At 39.4% G+C, this 17,723-nt stretch overlaps 1 protein-coding gene across 1 annotated transcript in view; it reads right to left on the bottom strand.

Annotated features, from left to right (window-relative positions):
- Positions 1-8,474: 8,474 nt before the first annotated feature.
- SUGCT (succinyl-CoA:glutarate-CoA transferase) overlaps positions 8,475-17,723 on the bottom strand; it is a 325,436-nt gene continuing 316,187 nt past the window's right edge. Inside the window, exon 14 of the mRNA XM_061996874.1 lies at positions 8,475-8,748. Coding sequence (XP_061852858.1) covers positions 8,585-8,748 — 164 coding nt within the window. The 3' untranslated portion in view covers positions 8,475-8,584. The remainder of the gene's footprint in view (positions 8,749-17,723) is intronic.

Here is a 17,723-nt window from a genome sequence, read left to right as displayed (position 1 = left end):
GGAAGTAATTCCATGTGCTCCACTTGGCATGGGATCAGGCCCTTCGTTTGAAATTTTGCAGTGTGAGAAATAATGGAAAAGAACATAGTGTTACCTTCTGTGTTTCAAAAGGCAAAGCCCCTTGTCCAGCCTTCTAAGAGGTTTTCTATCCAAATGATCAGCACATAGCCCCAGATCAGGGAAACGATCCTGAACGATTGCCTAGCTCATTTGAGCGTATTTTTCCAAAGTCTGAAGATTCAGTTCTCCCTGTGTTCCTCATTGTCCTGGTGGCAGAAGGAGCTTCATCCATGTGTCTCTACTCCCCCGTGTAATGTCACCTCTCTGCTTGGTAACCACCAGGCCCATGCTGGTGACTGAACCATGCAGTGCTAAGGCCTTCTTGCATCCCTACTGAAACCCTTCCCCAGGGCTGGCCCAGGACACTGCTGGTGTGCTCCACCTTTTCATGGCTGTGATCGTTCACCACAACTTTAATGCTGTGTATCGCTATTAGAGCTACCACAAGGATCAATCACAACGACCTATGTGACAGATTTTTCTCAGTATTCCAAAGTCCTTCACCCCTCTTCCCTTCTCTCTTCTCTCCCTCTCTCCCCTCCCTTCTTTTCCTTTTTTCTTTTGTTTTTTCCTTATTTCCTTCTTTTCTTCTCTTCCTTTATTTGGCTTTTTTTTGTTGTTTTGTTTTTGCTTTTATTCTCTATTTTCTTTTTCTCTTTTGCTTTGCCTTTCTTCTCTTTTTTTCCACCTTAGATATAAACCTATCTATTTTTTTAGTTTCTTCTAATGCTGCCAATAGTTCTTCCTGAGAATATACATCGTAGCTAATCTCCCTAACCTTAAAGTCACTATCCCAGTTAAAAAATGAGATTAACTTCCTGAACTTTTTGCAGTCGCTGCCAGAAAGGCCACACTCTGAAAGTTTGTGATCTCAGTTTTATACGTAAGCAACCACTAGGTACAAAGATACTATCTGTTTATACCCAAATGATCTGTGGAGGTCTTTCACAAGCCCTTTGGGAAGGCTTCTCTCTGCTTCAGTAATGGGAGATTGGGAAACTGCGGTTGTTCATATTGGTTTTACGGGAAAAATAGAATGTCCTCACTTTGCAAAACAATTTAACTTCTCTGCTATGCTGCAACACATGCATTTTAAAATCAACACAATGGCTCTGCAAGACAGACAATGGTTTCCATCTGTCTAAACAGAGATGGCCTCTGCTATCAGGTCAGCCTGCAATCTCTATTTCATCCTTCTGATTGGAAAGTACCAAACTCCATACAAGACAGCTTAAAAGAAGAGAATGGGACTTGCCCAGCATCAAGCAGGAAATCTGTGGCATGTAGATTTTCCAATAGCGCTCAGATAGCCCAATGACTGCTGGACCAATCTTCTTCATGTGAGGATAAATCCTTAAAGTCAACAGAGCTATGATAAATTCTACCATTTCAAGACTTGTTCCTGTATCTGTTGCTACCAGTCTTCATGCCATCTCAAGAGTTCAGCTCTGGCTCCTTATTCTATGAAGATTTTGAAGAACTTCCTTTAATTTTATTTCCAGGAAGAGATGGGGAACATGCTTGCCCAGTCCATTTAAGACTGTTTTCAATCACACAATGCTTATTTTCATAACACGGCAAATGTTCATATCCAACCTATTCAAATGCTCGTTGCAGTACATGAAAGAGCATCTATTTCAGTTTATCAAGTAACATCAGTTCAATTCCAGCATTCAGCTACTGACTGAATGCCCAGGCAGTACTAACAACAATCAGACAATTTCCTAAAAAAATCCTAAAACCCTCAGCTCTCTAGAGCCCAGAGAACCAAGCTGGACAAATTCCAGGCCTGCAAGGAAACCAGCAATGTCCTGCATTTGGTTCCATAGACAAATACATGCACAAGAGCTGTTGCCAGCTCTGTCAACTGTATCACAAATATTGCTATTGCTTCTTTTCCTTCTAAAATAATATAGTAGAACAATATGCTTAGAACGCTTCTCTGAATTTGTTAAACTGCTTCTGATTGTTTTAGGGTCTGATGCTAGGTACTCAAGTATTTAAGGTTGGCAATAGTCCACATTTCTCATGAAAAGCTACTCACAAAGAAAAGGTTAGGATTTCTCCTTACTTCAAACACAGTTCAGTAAACAAGTCTTCTACAGTAAATGAGTCTTCTACTGATGTCACCTACTAACATTGCTAATAGTACAGTTGTTGATACAAGTACAAATATTGTACAAAGCATTTGATTTAAGAAAAATCTAAATTTTAGATCATACTACAATTTGAAGTGAAAGTGCAATGACAAGGGGGAGAGAAAACACTTTAACTGTACCAAAGAAACAAAAACCCCAATGATTCAAGGTTTCTGTATGAGAGCATAGAAAAATATGAAAGTTTTTCCCATAGGAGGTTAAAGAATTAAAGATTTGTGTACCTGGAATGTCTCAATGATGTAATCTGGCATATTCGGAAACACAAAAAAATTCATGATGCTGACATAGGTTCAGATTCAAATCAATGTGAGCTCCCTTTTATTGCTTTCAAAAGGCAATGAACTAGGCTTTTAATTCTCCAATGGTTATGGTACAAAATAGATTTGTAATGTTTTCTACATTTTTGTGCTTTAGGAGAATCATGTGCTCGGTCAGAGATACAATGCTTTGGAAACACGTGGTTTACAACTCCACAAATGCAGTTGTAAATGCAAAGGAGACAGGACAACCAGTGCATTCAGAGAGAATTCGAAGGCAGCAAGTCCATAAAAACCACCAAAAAATGAGTCAGCAAGCAGGAGAGAATCATCAACAAATGCAAAATTGTTAGCAAATTTGTTAGCAAATTTGTTAGCAAATTAACAATTTCTTGCCAAATCAACGTCAGTGACTAAGAGTAGCAGATTCTCACACTTCACCATGTCTAAGGTGGTTAACACTGGTTTGCACCCAGGATCTGCTGCCATTCTATTTGGCCTTGTAAGCTCTTGCAAGGTCTGCTGCTGTTCTGCAGAGGTATGGGGAGACCTGGGCAGCACATAGGGGCTGCAGAGAATGCATCAACCTTATTTACTCCACAGAAACTGGAGTTTTCTGTCAGTGCAGATGCAACTGAGTGTAAGTCTCACGCAGTATCTTCTCTTTGATCCTCACTGTTCTTGAGATCCTTTCTCTATCTCAAGCATCTCCCCATCAAATATGTCCCTTAAAAGAGAATTTAGTAGAGTGGATATGTTACACCGAGTGGGCAGAACTGCCAAGGACCACAGGCAGATTTGTTCCTGAAAACTTGAATCCACAAAAATGATGCCCCAGTGACTCATATATAGTTTTGTACAGTGACTGCTTCCTGATCTCATTTTTCTCTGGCTAGATTGCATTTCCCATTAAGCAGCACAGTATGTTCTCATGATAAACTTATGTGATATATCACAGGAGTCTCGTGGCCACCTGGCCTGAAGATGAAAGGGACATGAGATAGTTGAACTGTGACTTGCAGGAAGCTCCACAGTGGCATTGTTGCATCAACATTCCCACCTTTCAGCTAAAGTCTTCACTTTTGGCTTTGGGAAAGAGAACTGTCACTTTTCTCAGACAGCATTTGCATCAGTCAGGGGCTCAGTCCTCCTGGAGAAGAAAGTGTCTGTGGGAAACGTACACACTACCCTGCATTTTCATACATAACTTTTTAATGGGAAACTTTAGCTTCTCCTAAAAGGGATCTGCAAGAGATGAGAGCTACATACGCATTCCTCCGCCAGGTTATACATCTTAAATTTCTTCTTGTACTTTAAAGCTCTTTTGGCCAGTTTGGGGTAGTTAGACAGACAAACAGTGAAATAGCTGAAGCACAGAAGCAGTTGCAGTGAGTGGCCTCTTCCCCAGCCTGCTTTCCCAAGTTTCTTCTAAATAAGCAGTGCAACACAGCTCACTGCAAATTAGACCATCACGAAAGCCTTTTAAGACAGTTTAGGCAGTTTAGTGCAGCCTTTACCCCATGATTTTAAAGAATTTCTTGTAAACTAAGGACTATTTGGTGCTTGCTAATTCACCTTTATCTATAGCACTGGAGAACAGAGAAAACCTAAAAACTAACAGCGTGTCCCCACCTTCCTTGATCTCCCTTCAGTGCTTGTCATACCCTGTGCCAGAAAAACAGCTCTTGTAGCAGAAGCTTCATGGGTCCTCAGCTTATGTGATGCCAGGCATTTTTCTCACGTTTGATCCAATCACAACAGAAACATAGAGTAATTGAATTGATTGGTTGTCAGTTCTAAAAAAAGTGAGCACATGACTGTTTATCAGTGTATTTTTATCACATTGACCAGTATCAGGCAACCCTCTGTAGGGAGGTTACTTGACCCTGCAAAAACAGCTCTGGGGTTGGTTGTTGTTTTTTTTTTTCACCAGCTAATAGCGTTTAGCATTTCATCAGGCCACATTAGACTCAATGTACAAGCAGTTAAGAAAAGTACTGTATCTGGCACTGTTTAATGTCGCTGACATGAAATGTGAGCAGCTGTGCCAGCATTCCTGAACTCTGAAAGTGCTTTACCTTTCCTCTGTCTTTTGGCAATTAAATACATTTTAATGCATTTTGGGGAAATAAATACATTTTAATATAGTGCTATAATGTTAGGAAGGTCAGAGGATTAACTATGTCTTATCATTTAGATATTAAAAGAAATTGTGAGCATTCTAGTCACAGAGATGCCTAGCTGCCTTTTATCTCCAGGTTCAACAAGCTGAGGATTTACAGTGCTCTGTTAGTGGCAGATCTGTATGACAACTTAATGGAAATACTCTCCCCAGTTTTTGAGACTGCATGCACACTCGCTGGAAGAGTTATTCTGACTGCCACTTTAGCCTTAGCACATTGTCATTAGACCTCTTCGGGCTGAGCTTTAATCTTTGAAGAAGCAAGGCCAAAACTCTGATTAACATCAGGAGGCATCAAAAGCCTCTACTTCTTTGGATTTAAAAAAAGAAAGTCAGTCAAGAGTAGAGATATTTTCCCTTTCTCTGCTTGCTTTTATATTTAAAAATAAAAATGTACCCCCTTTCCCCATCTCCCTCATTTTCTGTCGATTTTATAAACCTGAGAAGAAAAAGGTGCATTTGCCTTCCAGCACAATTAAGTGATCTTTTTCAACAAAAGCATGACTGTGGCTTCACTGCTGCCAAGGCAGTGGTGACTTGCTCCTGCCGGCCAGTAATCAAAAAAGACCTACTTTTGAATGTCAGTTCTAGGGCACCTATTGCAGACAACCATCGTGGGACTTCCCAAGTTTAGGGAAGAGATATCAGAAATAAGATCTGTGTGGGAGCAAGAAAAATCCATCACTGTCCATTTGCCTGTTGCTTGACTGGAATTTTGATGCATTAAAATAGCCTTCAGCGAGGTACTTGGGCTGTGCAAAACCAGCCTGACTCAACTACCCTTGCAACTTTCTGAGTGATTTATACCTGGTGAAGAGCTTTACTATCTTGCATGGAAAAGAAAAGGAGACAGTTACATAAAGAGGACTGAGGAAACATTTTTCATGGTCAAGATAATACAAGAACAATGGGAGAGAACAATGCAGAGAATGCAGCTGAAGGGGCCACGGATCATGACACCAAAACAGATGCAAAATGGAAATCTCCCCTTCCAATGGAGCTTCCTGGCAAACAGCTACAGGTGGGTTCAGTTCTGAACCAGACCACAGGGGTGTTCTGTATCACTCTTTTTTTTTAATAGAGATATGTAAATCAAGTCAAATCAAAGCTAATACCATGCACACAAACATCATGGCAGCAGATTCCTTTCCAATTTAAGCAGAGAAAAACAAACATTCATTGCCAGAGGCAGCTGTGTATAGTCACTCCTAACTACATCCCGTCCTTGAAATTGGGGGGAATCTCAGTTTATGAGGTCCAGAATCCCATGTGATGGTTGATTTCCAGTTTTGCATTTCAAAATTACAAGATTGTCAGGATGCAATTGAGCTCTAGAGCATATATTACTGAAGACTCTTGGAAAGAGTGTAGGGAATTTTGTGAATACCCTTTTTCCGCATTCATTTGTTCATTTTTAAAGAAGTATTAAAACAGCTTAGGTGTTATCATGATAATTATTTAACTGTTGTTCAGATCATTTAAAAGGAACAAACCTTGTGAAAGCTGAAAATTTCACTATCAGATCTTGGAAAGTACATGACTTCTAGGCTCCCAGACACTCACTTATTTAAAGACTTCCATTTATTTCTGACTTGAAGAAGAGTTAGCAACAGTCTGTGTGCGAGTGAGTGTATGACTTAAACACTTAGAAATGGTATCTGGATTTTTCCTACTGCGGTAAGTACTGGAGGTGAGATGAAATAATGTCTCTGAATATCCCTTTAGGCATTTGACTGTCAACATAGCAGAGAGGAAAACATAAAAAAAAAGAAAAAGAAAGAGGAAGCACTGTTTTCGTGTGAACTCTGCTCAAAATACATTATGGAGTTAATAGCCCGATATTCAGCTGATTTAAACCAGCATTGTTACATTAAAGAAGCTCTGCCAATTTACTGTAGCTAAGGATGTGGTGATTAGCTATTTCCAGTGCTTGCAAAAACACAGGAAAAAAAAAGAATTTTGTAGAAATCCTTAACAAAGCTGTGCAATCTTTTACTATATCTTATATATGTGATTCTTAGGAAGCAAAGAGCCCTTAACCAAGTCAAATCAGCAAATTTATTTGTGAATGTTATCTGACAGTGCTAAACAGTTTTCATCAGTAAACAAAGTTCAGTTCAATACTAGATTACCCATTTTCTGTGAAGTTGAATTGAAATTGCTGCTTTTCTCATTAAAAAAGGGATGTTCCCCTTAGATTAAAAGGAAGGTGGACTATATCAAAACCTCTTCCAATCCAGTTTCAATTCTTCCCTTATGGTGTCCCTATTCTCAACTCAGACTTATTTCTATATTTATTTAAGAAGTCACTCTTCCAGGATCTCATGATGTCTTTAGCACATGGAAGGAGTATGGAGCTTGGTGCCAGGAATGCAGTGAGAGAGAGGGGAAAAAAAAGAACAAATCAGGAGAAGATCTGAAAACAAGAACACAAAACACAAAGAAAACAAGCAAACAAATGAACCAAAACACAAAAAATGAGCAACCACAGTAGGATTCCACTGCAATTTGGTTATGTAATAACCCTTTCTCTTCCCCCAGAAGGTAGAGTGGTGAAGGTCAATGTAATACAAGAGGATGTTGTTTGTTAGAGTGGAAATGAAGTGACAAGCTAGTCATTATGCCAGGCCTGTTTCCCATACCTTGAGAGGAATACAGACGTTATGTGTTGAGTGTCAGTTTGAGTTAGTTTTATTTAGTTCTAGGAACAGAAAGGCTTTGCCTCAGTCCCATGGTGCACACAACAAAGGTTAGACCCTTCCTATACATCGAATTTACTTTTGCTGCAAATCACATGCCGCCATAGAGGAGTATGGCACATCCTCTGAGAGTGAAATACTTACAAACTGCTTTGTAGGGAAGTTTTCCTTGCTGTTTATCATGGATCAAATTCTTCCACCTACTTGCAATGCTTGGTGCCTTACTCTTATGAGTGACTCTACTGCAGGATATAAAATTACTAAAATTGAGGAAGGTTTGTCAATTTCTATCGTTTTTTAGTCATGGGGCAGGGACTGAATCAAAAGTTTTGCATAGATGTTAACCTGCATTTTCTCTACTGTGAAAGATGTTTTGGATGGCAAGAGTCAGAGATAGGGATCAGTATCAACCCACAGAATCAGACTGAGAAGCCTGGCAAGTTCTGGTGTTTGACATTCAACATGTGATCTTGTGTGGATTGATGTTTAATTAACAGTACCCTGGGCCTTTCTGAATAAAATGACAAAAGACTATTCAATTGTAGTTTGTCTCTCAACTAATCTTGGAATATGCTTGTTTCATAACTGAAGAACTGTGCCAGCTTCAGCTTATTCCTGCTAACATGCTGCAATTGTCATGACAATGAAATGTAATATAAGGTTATATTGGTAATTGGGAATACCAGGGAACAGTAGTGAGTTTTGCAATGGTTATTCTATACATGATTTAAAATAGAGATGAACAAAGAGATCATGACTGAAAATTCTGTTCAAAATCAATCAGATCAATTACCAATTTGTACATAATTAATTTTCTACAAAAGTAATTGTACAAAGCAGATTTCTGCAAGGGGAGAGTCTATTATACTGATTTTTAAGAGTCTGCTTCTTTTCACTAACATTATGACTTTCTGGGGACAAACGTTTAGGCAATTACTGTAATTATGATAGGAAATCCACTTCCCATATGAAGTACAGAAAATTAGTAGCCACACAGGACTGTATAATTACATTTACCCCCAACCCACCCCCCCCAATAAAATCTTTCACTCAGACAGAATGAGATTGTTTATTTGATACATCAGTGTTAAAATAATACAAATACACATGGAAGAAAATTAGGAATTAAATTATGTCTTCTCTTTGAGTCCCATTAGGGTAGCTGAAGGGAGCAAAGAGAGGACAAAGTAACGTGAACTCAGTGTGAAGGAATGTAGCTAATGTTCCTTATCTGACCTCATGCTGAGCCACAGCACCAGTGCAGAGCAGTTCTTCTATGGCATCATCCTCATACCCCAGCATGCCCTTCAGTATCTCCACTGTATGCTGTCCAACAAGTGGAGGTGGTTTGGGATCTGACACAGCAAATTCACTGTATCTGACACCCGGTCCTATAAAAAAGGCAGATAGGAGAGAAATTAATTTCAAAAGTTACTACCCACATCTATATTGAAATGTCTATGTTAGTTTAAAAGAAAGTATCTCACTTTCACAGCAATCTTATGATGGAATTATTATGTTCTAGAATTACAGACTAAAAGAAAAATCCAGTTCAATGTACCAATAAGCCAATTTTAAGTGATTCACTCAAATGTAGAATTGCTGAATATTCACTTACTGTTAAGAAAGTCTTCCCATTGTTCCCAGTGTTATGTATGTCAGGGTGCTCTGAGTCAGGGGTACCACTCTGTTACCTAACAGAGTAACAGAAACCCCACACTGTCTGCAACAGGAGGCAGCACAAACAGCAGAACGCAACGACATCTCCTGTTAACTCAGTGATGGTGCTAGTGTGGGAGCGGCACATGGGGTGATGTGCTGCACCACCTCCAGGCAGCCACAGCTTAAGGGCCTCTGCTGTGTTCCACATCCCACCATGACACTGAGGGATGGACATCACACACAGCAACAACCTGTGTCAGCTTGGTTTACATTTTACATCAAAAATACAGGCAGCAGCAGCCATCAGAACATTCACAATAGTTTATTTACTCTGGTGTCCTGGTTTAGGCCCATCTGGGAACAAAAGACCACGATTAGCCTCAAGTACCAAAGACCTGAGGGTTGCCAAAGAGCAGGGAGAGCTTAATTGCCACTTAAGGTCCAGGACAAAACAGACCAGGCTACTTGGCTTGGGGAAGAAAACAGAAAATAATTTAATGCAATATCAACTAAAGCATAACCATAAAACCCCAAAACATAACCAACATAGAACAACACAGAGTGGTACAACGATGAAGAGTCCAACCAGTCATTTTTTCAACTATAATAAAGTGGTTAATATGGTAAAGGTATTCCCCTTCAAGCAGTGCAAAACAAGATAAAGGGTGGTTGGAAAAATAGGTTTTTTCAAGTTGATGTAGTACATTCCTGATGAGTATGCCCTTGGAAGATGTCAGATATGGTTCCTGTATTTAAAGAAGAAAGGAGATAGAATTGGGAAACTGCAAACCAAATAATTTAACTTCCAGGTTCTATTAAATACAGGAACAAATAATCACAAAGCACTCAAAAGATGAGTAACAGTCAGCTTGTATCTATTAAGAACAAACAGAGTATACTCAGTCTCTTGTCTTTCTACCAGAAGGGCTGGAGGTGAGATATCTCCCACCTAACCTTATAAGCCAATAGTCTAGACATAGATGTTTAGTTGCTTTGACTCCCTGTGGAGTCATTGTAGATGAAAAGACACTCTTACAGTGTAGCTCTTCTAAGATGCTGGTAAATTACTAAATCTGGCCAGATTAATTGTTATCACCTGTGTTTCTCCATAAAGGAGAAACCTTTAGGGGCAAGTACCTTAGCTACAGACCTCTGTCACCCAGGCATGTAAAGTCAGGTGAGATGACCCTTCGATCACCAGAATGTCAGACTGAGATATGAATTTCAGAAAGGAAACTCTGCTATTTTCCATAAACTCACTGAAGAAAAATAGCCTAAGTGAATCTGAAGCCAGGTGCAATACTGAGAGGGAAATCATATTCAGAGAATTGCTACCTGGGATCTTCTGAAACAGAAAAATGCTTCAAGTGACTTCCAGAGGAATCTGTTCAGCGTGAAGCTGGATGATGGAATTCAGACCATATTTGCTCAAGTATCTGAGGCCTTCAAGCTGAAAATGACTGTGAAACAGATTAAACAATGACTTGGCTATACTGGGGAAATGATTTGATAAAACAGTGTGAGATTCAATAATGTCAAGGGGAAGAAACTACATTTAAAATCTGTAAAGACAGGGCAGGGAACAACTCACAAGGTAGGAATAACTAGAGGTTATTCTAGATCACAAAGTGAAGATGAGTCAACAACATCATGCTGTTGCGAAAAAAGCAAGAGTCATATGGGGATGTACAAACAAGAGAGAAGCCTGCAGGACGCATGAAATAATCTTTTGGCTGGGTTTAGAGCTGGCAGGTCACAGCTGGAACAGTGCCAGGTGTGGGGCCCTCATTGCACTGCCACTTGGAACACCTGAAGAGGTTCTACAGGATAGCAACCAAAATGATCAGAGAAAACCAAACAGACTGAACCAAGTGAGATCATAGACCTAAAGAGAAAGACCAGGACAAAAGTCTTCAAAAGATGTAAAAAATAACTACAATCAACAAAAATCACTCCAAGCCCCCTCTGAACTGATGCAATCTTTTTGCAAGGAGGAAGTAGATCCTTTTTTGTGTCCAAGATGAATGATAAAAGAATGATTTAAATTGTAACAAAGGACTCTGAAGTTAGGTACTAGAAAATAAACTGTTAGAATGGTAGAGGTAGCAAAATGCTGAAATGGGGCATGTGAGGAGGCTGTAGGGTTCTTACCAATCAGTTCTTTAGGAACAAGAGTTATTCTAGCATAGCTCATCCTACAGTTGATCCCTGGGCCTTGCTGATGGATTAGATGATCTCTCTCAATCCATTTCACCCACTAGTATTTGTGAAAGCTTAAGAAACAGCTCACATAAGGGGTAGCTTTTGTATTAACTTATTCCTCGAATCCTACTCACTTTGAACACAATTTAGTTCTCAAAGGAAATCTCAAGTGAGAGATCTGTACATCTTAAAGGGAAAGGTGACATCAGTAGGCAATATTTGTATTAATTCCTCTTCCTAGAACTGATTGAGGGTTGAACTGGCACTAGTGCAAGCCACAGGAATGACCTCTCTGTACCAACTGAAGATAACTTCAGAGCAAAAAATGCCCCTTAGAGACTTCTTCACCTACAAATTCAATGTAGCCACAAAACTATTAGGCAATTTTTATTAAAAAAAAATATAATAATATATAGATATAAAGCAATCTTATTTTAGGTACGTATATCTGAGAACTCTTTATACTGAGAAATCAGCAAAACCTCAAAGGAACTGGTTTAGTAGCTATACACTTTTCACTTGCTTGTGCACATTTTTGGTAGCATAAAAAAGGCATATTTCAAACCTTGAGAGCTTTTGCAGAGGTATCAAAAGACACAGAATAAAATCTTTAATGAGAGAAAAACAAAATTACCATTAAGTATACAACAGGCATATAATGCTTCACACTCCCCAAAGAAATTAATCTTACAAACTAGAGCACGCTAGAAAATTGCACAGCAATTACAAAACCAGTGTCTTCCTTGAGCTGTTATTGTTTGATGCATAATTCATCATGCTACTTTTCACTTTGATAGAGTTATAAAGTTATCTACATGCACTCAAAGGAGCTACTTGCTAATGATCCATCATTAAAGATTCTCTGTTCTTTCCTTGTGTAACTTCTACTTGGCTTCTGTGTCAATTAGGAGGGTGCAAAGCTTGCCAGTCAGGCTTCAGCAATCCCACGCTCCTACTCAACAACGCTCCCGAAGAGCAACCAGCAGAATGCTATGCAAATGCTAATTAAACACAACTGCCTATGAGGAAACCATCCCTTGAGGCAGAGAGAGGTGAACTGCTTTAATTAAGGTCAGAAGCATTTGCATGTGGGGGAGTTCTAGGGAGTCTTGCAGATGAAAGCAGGCCTTTGCTGGGGCAGGAGGTAAAGCATTAGTCACCTGTGCCTCCTGAGGACGCTGTACTCAATTCTGCCAGTAAGTTTAAGGGACACTTTTGGTCACCTGAAAAAAAACAATGAGCGGTAGCTCTGATTTACCTGTGTCCTGTTAAAGAAAAAGAAGCCTCTTCTTTTTTTACTTTGATTATCATTGTCAGGAAAACAAAGAGCTCTTTCACCACATTTAAATTCTAGGCTAATCTTCTGTTATTATCATTTTGACTTTGGCACATTGCTAAAACACCTGCTGTGCACACCATGTACTGTACAAAAGTTAATAGTGCAAAAAGAAATCAAAATTTCTATCAGTACAAACCCCAATGACAACCATACCAAGATATCTTGAAGACTTACCCAGCAAATGCAGTATCACTGTAGACAATTCTATTTCTTTGTTGTTCTATTTCTTTTTGCTATGCATCATACTGAGCTACCAGGTTAACATAGTAAACCTACTAAAGCAACAGGTGAAGGTGAGATAAAACCACTGACATGGATCCACAGAAAGGGCCTTGCAAGAATGAAATCCCTTTGAATACTCACCCTAAACAGGTGAAACATGCAGCAGTCCTTGCAATATGCAACTGGGCATTGCTGAGATTTCGGGTTGCAGAAGCAGAGTCAGTTTTACTATCCACGTGGCAGAAATTAAAATTGAATTTGAATGATATTAAAGGTACAAAGCACAGTATTTAAAAGTGGATAAAGGTAATAATCTTCTCTTTGTCCTGACAAATAGCAGTCTTGCAGCAACTTGCAGCAGTCACAGGATAAGCCTTTTTCTACAGCATAGGTTAGAGCATATTGAAGCAATCTAACTCACAAACCATGTAGAGGGAATCAGGCCTAGGGACAGACAAGCTCAGGGAAAAGTCATGATTATTTGTTATTGAAATTCAAGTGGGACATGGAAAAGAAAGGAGAAGTTTGAGCTAATGTGTGTGTATACTTTCTGCCTTCAACATACAATCCACATTAGCAAAAAAGAGCAGTAAGAAACCCTACACCACTCATTAGTTCGACTGCAGCTCACAGTGTCGTTTATAGACATGTAGGAATCACAGAAATGCAAACCAAACACTTGTGCCTCCTCCAGTAACAGTCAACAGCTATGGCCTAGAGCCAATATGTTTGTACCCAGATCCCATATACACTGTAAGTCATGTGGTTTGAAGCATGGAGTCAGCTGGTTTTGAAACCAGCCTAAAGGAGGACCAGCAAGAAACAACCAGGGACTTCTAAGGCAGTGAAAAGGAAAACAATACAGACTAAATCATCACGAGGGGCTTCATGGCTGCCATAAAAGATAGGTGGGTGTTCAAAGTGGTGTTTGCAGGGATATGTAGACCAGAGAGACTTCAGAGAGAGTGTCTGGTCTCATCCCTTTGGGCTCAGCCATGACTTATGTCAATCCATTATTCATCTGAGAAGGTGAAGTGTCCAAACACCCAGTACAGCCCAGCCTTGCTACTCTGCCTTTACACCAGGCTTCTTCCCCTTGATGAAATACAAAGCAGAAAAGTAGAAAAAACAAAAAAAAAACTCCAATAAGAGCACAGCCATACAAAGTATTCACTTGGCATCCAGCACAGCTAAGAGGATGGAAAACTTTAGCAGGATGAGAGTGGAGAGGACGGATAAACTTTTTCAAATGGCAATTAAAAGAAAGTAAACCTTGTTCTAGGTGCCATACACACAGAGATGTAAATACAATGAGTAAGTAATAGTAGTAAACAGTAAAATCAGTAGGGCAGCATTAATATTAGAAATATCTACAAGTCATCTGCTCACCTTTTCTTATTTGGCCATCATTGACTGCCACGGGAGAGCTATGAAGACCATCCAACATCACAAGAGTAAACAATGTGGAAACAAGCATTGTGAGGGGAATGAGTTGACAGGCAAAGCATGAACATAATTCATGTGTAATAGCTATAGATGACTGTCTAAAAAATCACTTAAAAACTTAAAAATCACTTAAACCCACTTTTAAACTCACACTTAGGCATTCCAAGCATCCATTACATAATTCTTAAAACTTTTTGCCAAGTACATTTATAAAAATACTTTCTTACCTGAAGCTGCTTATATAGAAATGCACTACAAAATATTTTCTCTATTTCCTATCAACCAACATCCTGGATATAATCAGTGTAAATACCACTCAACATTTATATAAAGCTTTACATTTTCAAAGTATCACCATACTAACTGTACCTAATTAATCTTGCATGACTGCTGGAGTAAAGGAAATAATTTATCAGTCACTCTGGTTGCATATTTGAGAATAATCCCACATAATTACACTATTCCAATAACTCAGTTTTGCAAGAGGCAAAATAACCCTTGGCACCAAAAAAGCTTTAGAAAGTTGCAGCAAGGTGGTGTCTACTGCTTCCCACATGTATCGCCTCACAATGCTGAAAATCTGGCCTAACTTTTTGTACATGGTCCCTCTCCTTCCCAGAACCCCCAAAGACTTTAAAAGAAGATTCAAAGAAAGACAGGAAGGAAGATGGCTAGTAAGAATACCCACAGGTAGTGATTTTAGAGAACCATAAATTCCCTAGGTAATAATCTGTAGCTCCATTTCCTAAGGAAACAAATTCATGTGTCTGTGCTGTCTTTCTAATCATCTGTTTGTCTGCCTTGTCCCCACCACATACAGTAACTTCTGAACCTGCCAATCTTGACAAAAGTGTAGAAATCCCAAGGAAAATTAAGTTCTTACCAGCATTGTGAAAATTGGCAACTGCTGAAGGACAGACACACAAATTACTGCTTTGATGACATTAAGAAAAACAAAAACATAGCTATCGTATATTCTATTTGGCTGCAAATGGCTCACCAGTAAGTACAGGCATGGTTCTATAAGAGCCACCTAGCACATAGAGTCCTTCACTGGGGAGAAGGGACATAAAGGACATGAGGAAAGTTCAGGTTATCATGGGTTTCTGTAGGATGTTAAGTTTGAAGAAAAGCCATATTTAGTTCCAGTGTTCATGGAAAGTCTTCTAGGTATCATTTCTACAGTACTGTGGAAGGTGCATTCAGACCCTGCAAGTCCAAGGCAAGGGAGTTAGAGACTTCTAGTTTAACATAAATATCTCTGACTGGAAGCAGCTGAAGAACTAGATGGCAAAGAAGAGTAACTTTGGGAAGCCCTGCAAAACTTTGAAAGGGAAAACCTAGAGAGGAAAGCCCAAACTACTGGAATTCCAAGCTAAAATTGTAATTTGTCTCCAGTTATAACTTAATCAATACAAAACTTGGTACATAATCCCACCACAGGATATGGGTTAACCACAGGATGTGTACCTAACACAGAAATCACAGGGAGAGGCTGAGAGGCTTCTGCTGTGCAGGAGGTCACGATATGTGATCATAATGGTTAATTCTGGGCATAAAACACATAGATTTCTTAAATGCCCATTTGCAAAACTGTTTCCACAAAACAGGCTGGTGTTAAGGTGGCTTACCTGAAACTTAGGAGGTCAAGCCACATATTGCTTCTCATTGAGATCATTACTGTAAGACCAATGGTCTTAATTACTGTCTCTTAAGCGGAGTAATTAGTGACAAGTGTGTTCCTAGTATGGAACAAGAAAAATGAAAATGCTACCTGCGGTGAGCCTCTTGCAAGGACAGAGAATTGCCCAGTTGCAACAGGCTCACATGCCCTCAGCTGCACAGGAAGGCAAGAATTTCCTCAGGGCCTTCCTCCTGAGCCTGGTGAAAACTATTTCCAAGTCTCATGCTTTGTGGTTAGTGTGACCTTGCATGTTGGAATAAGACACACCAGCCAACCCAGAAAGTCTGTATCTCCTCAGCACACCAATTTATCCTTCCTGTGTCCTGTCTCCAGCTCAAAGTAAGATTCTTTGGCTCTTCAGAGACCCCAAAAGAAATCCTGTTAGCCAGCTGTGCATCATCAGAGTGGGAGCAGATGAACTCTTCCTTGCAGATGAGCTCTCCCATATTCTTTAGGTAACAAACTGAAACTTGGATACCTGAAGTTGATTCTAGTCTCTTAATTCAGGGATGCAAGACTATGCACACAGAAGAATATACACACTCTGATCCTAAGGTTGGGTATAATTTTCTCTCTTAATGATTAAAGCAGTACTTTTCATAGGTAGGAGGCTTTAAGCTTTTTCCAAACAACTGGTAAAAATAAATAAAAAGTACAAACCACTGGGCCTTCTTCTAACAAAAATTTGAAAGAATACTCAAGATATTCTTCCAAGGAACTTTTGAAAATACATTTATCACTCCCAAACAGCCTGACAAGGTTCACAAGTCTGATCTTTCAGCTCCTAGGGAACATTTTTCATTGGCCTGTCCTTCAAGTCTTTGTCTAGTCTTTTCTGTACACTTCTGCAAGTGTGGACATCAGAACAGGGCACAGATTGTTGCATGGAAGTAAAAGCATTTTGTAGTAGGAAGTAAAAGCATTATGTCTGCTTTTTATGCCTCTAAAGAGTGGACCAGCACTTTTCAGTACACCTTGCAAAGAGAATTTATGTTAGGATGATGATCAGTGGTAGCTCCAATCATCCTTCTCTAAGTCTCTTTTCTAAACCAGAGATATCTATTCTGCAAGTATAACTGATATTCCAATGTGATGGTATTGTTACCCATCGTAACAGCTCCTTTGGCAGCAACAGGTAGTAGTCAGACTAGAAAGCGAGCTGGGTAGCAAACCATTCATGACAAAAGCAGTCTAACACACTGCTTTGCTTTAGTTCCCTAACCTCACCACAGCCCATCTGCATAATGTACAGATGATTTATTTATTTACTCAGGATGATTAATGTGTTATGACATCCATCATAGCCTGTTAAGAAAAAGAAACTGGGAAAGGAAAGCTTTCTTCAGGCCACCTGTAGCAAAACTATTTTTAATCACTTCTCAAGACTTTTATATTGACTAATTTTTCCTCAACAATCCCTTGTTTTGGTCAAAGGATTAAGTCTCAAAAGGGGAAATATTGTTACAAAAAGACAAAGATCAGACACAGTTAGATGTCAAATCATGTGTATGTCATGTGCTGTATGCGTATTGCCACGCACATTTATCCTACACATCTTTAGACTCTTCCTCTGTGGCCGTAATACACAGGCACACAAACCTTCACATTTGGAAAATTCAGCAGTTGGACGATACTTTCTTGCCTGGTTAGTGACCCACACCAAGTAAGTATTTGCTGAGTGAGTATTAAAATAATGGAAAAAGCCATCAGCTGCAGCACAGCCAAGGAAATTCTGGTGGTTGAAATTCTTCAGCACAGACAACAGCCAGGTAACCCTATGTTTGAGCACCATGGAAATACTTGGAACACGA

Source organism: Colius striatus, chromosome 5 (genome assembly GCF_028858725.1).
Source record: "Colius striatus isolate bColStr4 chromosome 5, bColStr4.1.hap1, whole genome shotgun sequence".
NCBI classification, from domain to species: Eukaryota; Metazoa; Chordata; class Aves; order Coliiformes; family Coliidae; genus Colius; species Colius striatus.
The sequence above is the reverse complement of the archived record's forward strand: the minus strand, read 5'-3'. Positions and strand labels throughout refer to the sequence as shown.